The sequence below is a fragment of the Cucurbita maxima genome, unplaced genomic scaffold (assembly GCF_002738345.1).
Source record: "Cucurbita maxima cultivar Rimu unplaced genomic scaffold, Cmax_1.0 Cma_Scf00010, whole genome shotgun sequence".
NCBI classification, from domain to species: Eukaryota; Viridiplantae; Streptophyta; class Magnoliopsida; order Cucurbitales; family Cucurbitaceae; genus Cucurbita; species Cucurbita maxima.
Window position 1 is genome coordinate 3,757,606 of NW_019272026.1, and position 3,542 is coordinate 3,761,147.

Here is a 3,542-nt window from a genome sequence, read left to right on the forward strand (position 1 = left end):
AAAAAAAAAAAAAAACCCTTTTTTAGGAACCCATTTGTAACTGCGAAAATTACAGACATATATAAAATTATTATGAACTTCCACATTTAAATCAGATGTTTATGTTTTTTTTTTTTTTTGTAATTATGTTTTCACGTGCATGCGTTGCATGGGATGCTGATGAGTAGTTGTTGAAGCTGCATCATTTGCACGGCGGCGTTTTGGATTTGTTGTAGCTTTTGTTGTTGCTCGGCTTGTTGAATACTGCACAATCGAGCTGCGTTGACGACGGCAATGGGGGAGTCGCCGCCTCCCGACACTGGTAGGATGGGGAGATTCTCGCAGTTGCAGATTTCGATCATTAGGCCATCGGGGTCGTGGAAGAAAAGCTGGTTGACGAAGATCCCGTCGTCTTCCACCTCGCACTTTACGTACTCTATTTTCATCTTCTTTAGTTGCTTCTCTGTCGTTGCCATGTCTTCGCTCTGTCGTTTATGATAAAAACATCATAAGAACTTCTATTTTTTTCATTCTAAAAAATATTTATGAATTTTCAAAAGTTTAGTTTTATTTAACAGATCTTTTTAAACATCATAAGAACTTCTCGGTCGTTACCCATCATAAATCTTTTTAAACTTTTTGATATTACTTTTATTTAACAGATCTAGTCCATATATTACGAAGTTTTTAGAAACTTTCATCGAAATAATAACGATTTTATCATAAGGATAAAACGTTCCAACCCAATTGAGTTTTAACCCGTCCCTTTAAAAAAAAATAAAATAAAAGAGAGAGAGACCTGAAACGAAAGATGATTGTCTTTAGGGTTGATGACTCGTTTCTTCGGCATGGTATCAGAGTCATTATCGGACTGAAGAAGATGTATACCCATACCATAGTTGAACAACCTATTCAATCGTCAAAAAAATCCAAAAAGTTTCGATTTTTAAATGAAAAGCAAAGATAAAAATAATATAGGATTAGGGTTTTTTAAGATAGAGAATAAATATATACCAGGCGCCATGGAAGGTGAAGGAGGCAGGTCTTTGAACAGGATGAAACCCAAGAACTTTGTGATAAAATTCCAGAGATTTCTCCACTGAATTGCACACTATTGATATGTGATTCACAGACTTGAGACGAAGAGGGTTCTTCATCTTATCCAAACAGATTCAAAATTAATGAATTATGAATGTTTTGGATTGAAATTTGAGTTGCTTAGAGGGTTTATATATTGGATTGGATTGGATTGGATTGGATTGGATTGGAGTTGGAGACAACCTTTGATTCATTCCTTTTTAATTGTTTGATTATTTTAAGGTTTTTTGTCTGCTTGGATTCCTCAGTCAACTGACGAGCTGGAACATAAGGTTTGACTTTCTCAAAAGTGGCACAAATTTATTAAGTCAATTTGAATAATTAAATGGGAACAAACTTTGAATTTCTTTCCCTAATTAAGATCTAGTCTCTCTATTTCTAGAGACTTTCTCCCTTTCAAAAATGAGTCATGTGTGACGTTTGCGCATAAGTTCTTTCTTTTCAGGGTTCGAATCAAAATTCGTTCAAATTTTGACTCTTTTCGAGTTTTAAAGAGTTAGAAACTCAAAATTCGTCATTTATGGAGTTCGTCTTGACATTTGAACCAAATTTTGACCTGTTAGAGGTTTGGAGAGCCATAAACCCTAAAGTCCGTTCGTTCTAGAATATGCCTCGATGTTTATGTCAAAGTTCACCCAAAATTAGACATGTTGGAACTTTGGAGAGCTAAAGAGTCAACGTTCGTTACCTTGTGAACTCTTCTCTACGTTTAGAGAGAAATTTGTCCAAACTCGGGCTCGAGAGAGTGTGAGAGAGCTAAAAACCACAAGATTTTTTCCCCCACAAAGCATTTCTTAACGGTTGGGTTGGAGTTTGGCCAAACATCCATCTATTAGAACCTTTGAGAACTAGAAACTCAAAATTCATCGCTCGAAGACTTTATCTCAACGTTTTTTTTTTTAAACCAAAATTCATCCAAAATTTGATCGGCTAAAAAAAATTAGAAGGTTAGAAATTCAAAGTTCATCCTCTTATATATATATATATCCAAAGTTCATCCTTAATTATATATATATATATCCAAAGTTCATCCTTAATTTTATTTTACCCTTACTAATGTATGAATATGTATATTAGACCGTCACTAAAGTTGATATTTTTTTTTTATGATTAAATAAATTATCATTTTAAAAATTAATGTTTTGATCTCACATTTTTACGATTATTAAACTAAAATAATAATAATAATAATAATAAAAACAATTTAATATAAACAAAAACATTGTTTATGCGACTTTGCCTCGAGTCAAACTATGTTACCACCTTTGCCCGGCACTATATATATGTGTGTATATATATATATATATATAATTTCACATCCCCGTTATTATTCATGGCACGGTATTTAAAGTATTTGTTTATTATTATTATTAACAATTATAAAAATGGGAATTTTAAATATTTATCTAGAAATATACACCATGGAAAGATAATTTAATTATAATGTATTTTAGTGTATGTATGTTCAAAATAACTTATATTATTAGTGTTTAATGCAATTTATTTATATTAAAAATGTGCCGCCATTCATTGCACCATAAGAATTTGACTTTCACAATTAATTCAAATGTCGTGAATTGATTAATTAGCAGCTGTTTTGGTTTTTCACAAATATTAAAAAATATCATATTTTATTTAAAAGAATTTATTGAACGGTGTTTGAATATATTGGAATTTTATTCAACAATGCAACTTAATTGTAGAATAAATATTACTTTATTTATTTATTTGTAACTTTTTTTTATTGAATTTAAAGTCAATGCTATTATACTTTAAGTTTAGGAAATAATTATTTTCGTCCATGTGCGTAAGTCGCTCTACATTTGAGGTACGAGTATACTTTAGGTTATGAAAATCTAAAGTCGTTCTATATATATATATATATTTTACTTCACGTTTAAATATTTTATTTTAATATTAAAAATTTATATTTTATTTAGTTACGTCTCCTAAAATTTTAAAATAAACTAATTTAGTGTTTGATTTTATAAAAAATTGGGGGTATTCGTATGTCTTAATAACCCGATCAATTTGATCTATCTAATCCAACATTTACACAACCTCAAATCTTTTTTTTTTTTTTTTTTTTTTACGGTTTGGTAGTTGGACTTTTGAAAATTGAAAATTCAAGTTGATTCGTGGTTGATTTTTTTTTTTTTAGATCTACCCGACCAACCTGAAAACAAAGTTACGACTTAACAGAGTTATGAATGTTAAGAATCTTTAATATTTATAATCGATGTTAGTGATGATTGTAATTTGTGAATGTTTGATCTTTCGGTTACAATTGCATTATTTTATCTATATATATATTTATTTATTTATTTATGGTAAATAAAATACCAAATTTACTCTATTTTTTTTATTTTATAATTTAACCATTTAAATTGGAAAAAAAGAATGAAAACTTTAGAAGGAAATGTCTACCGTAAAAGCCACCGAAGGAAGATGTCTATGCAAAATAT

The 3,542-nt window shown here is 29.7% G+C and overlaps 1 protein-coding gene across 1 annotated transcript; it reads right to left on the reverse strand.

Annotated features, from left to right (window-relative positions):
• Window positions 1–7: 7 nt before the first annotated feature.
• Window positions 8–1,183, reverse strand: LOC111485285 (uncharacterized protein YwkD-like). The gene is made up of 3 exons (XM_023132110.1): window positions 994–1,183; window positions 779–887; window positions 8–464 (listed from the first exon to the last, which is right to left on the reverse strand). The coding sequence occupies exons 1-3, from the start codon at window positions 1,134–1,136 to the stop codon at window positions 132–134; spliced, it is 585 nt and encodes a 194-aa protein (XP_022987878.1). The 5' UTR covers window positions 1,137–1,183; the 3' UTR covers window positions 8–131.
• Between the last annotated feature and the right edge of the window lie 2,359 nt (window positions 1,184–3,542).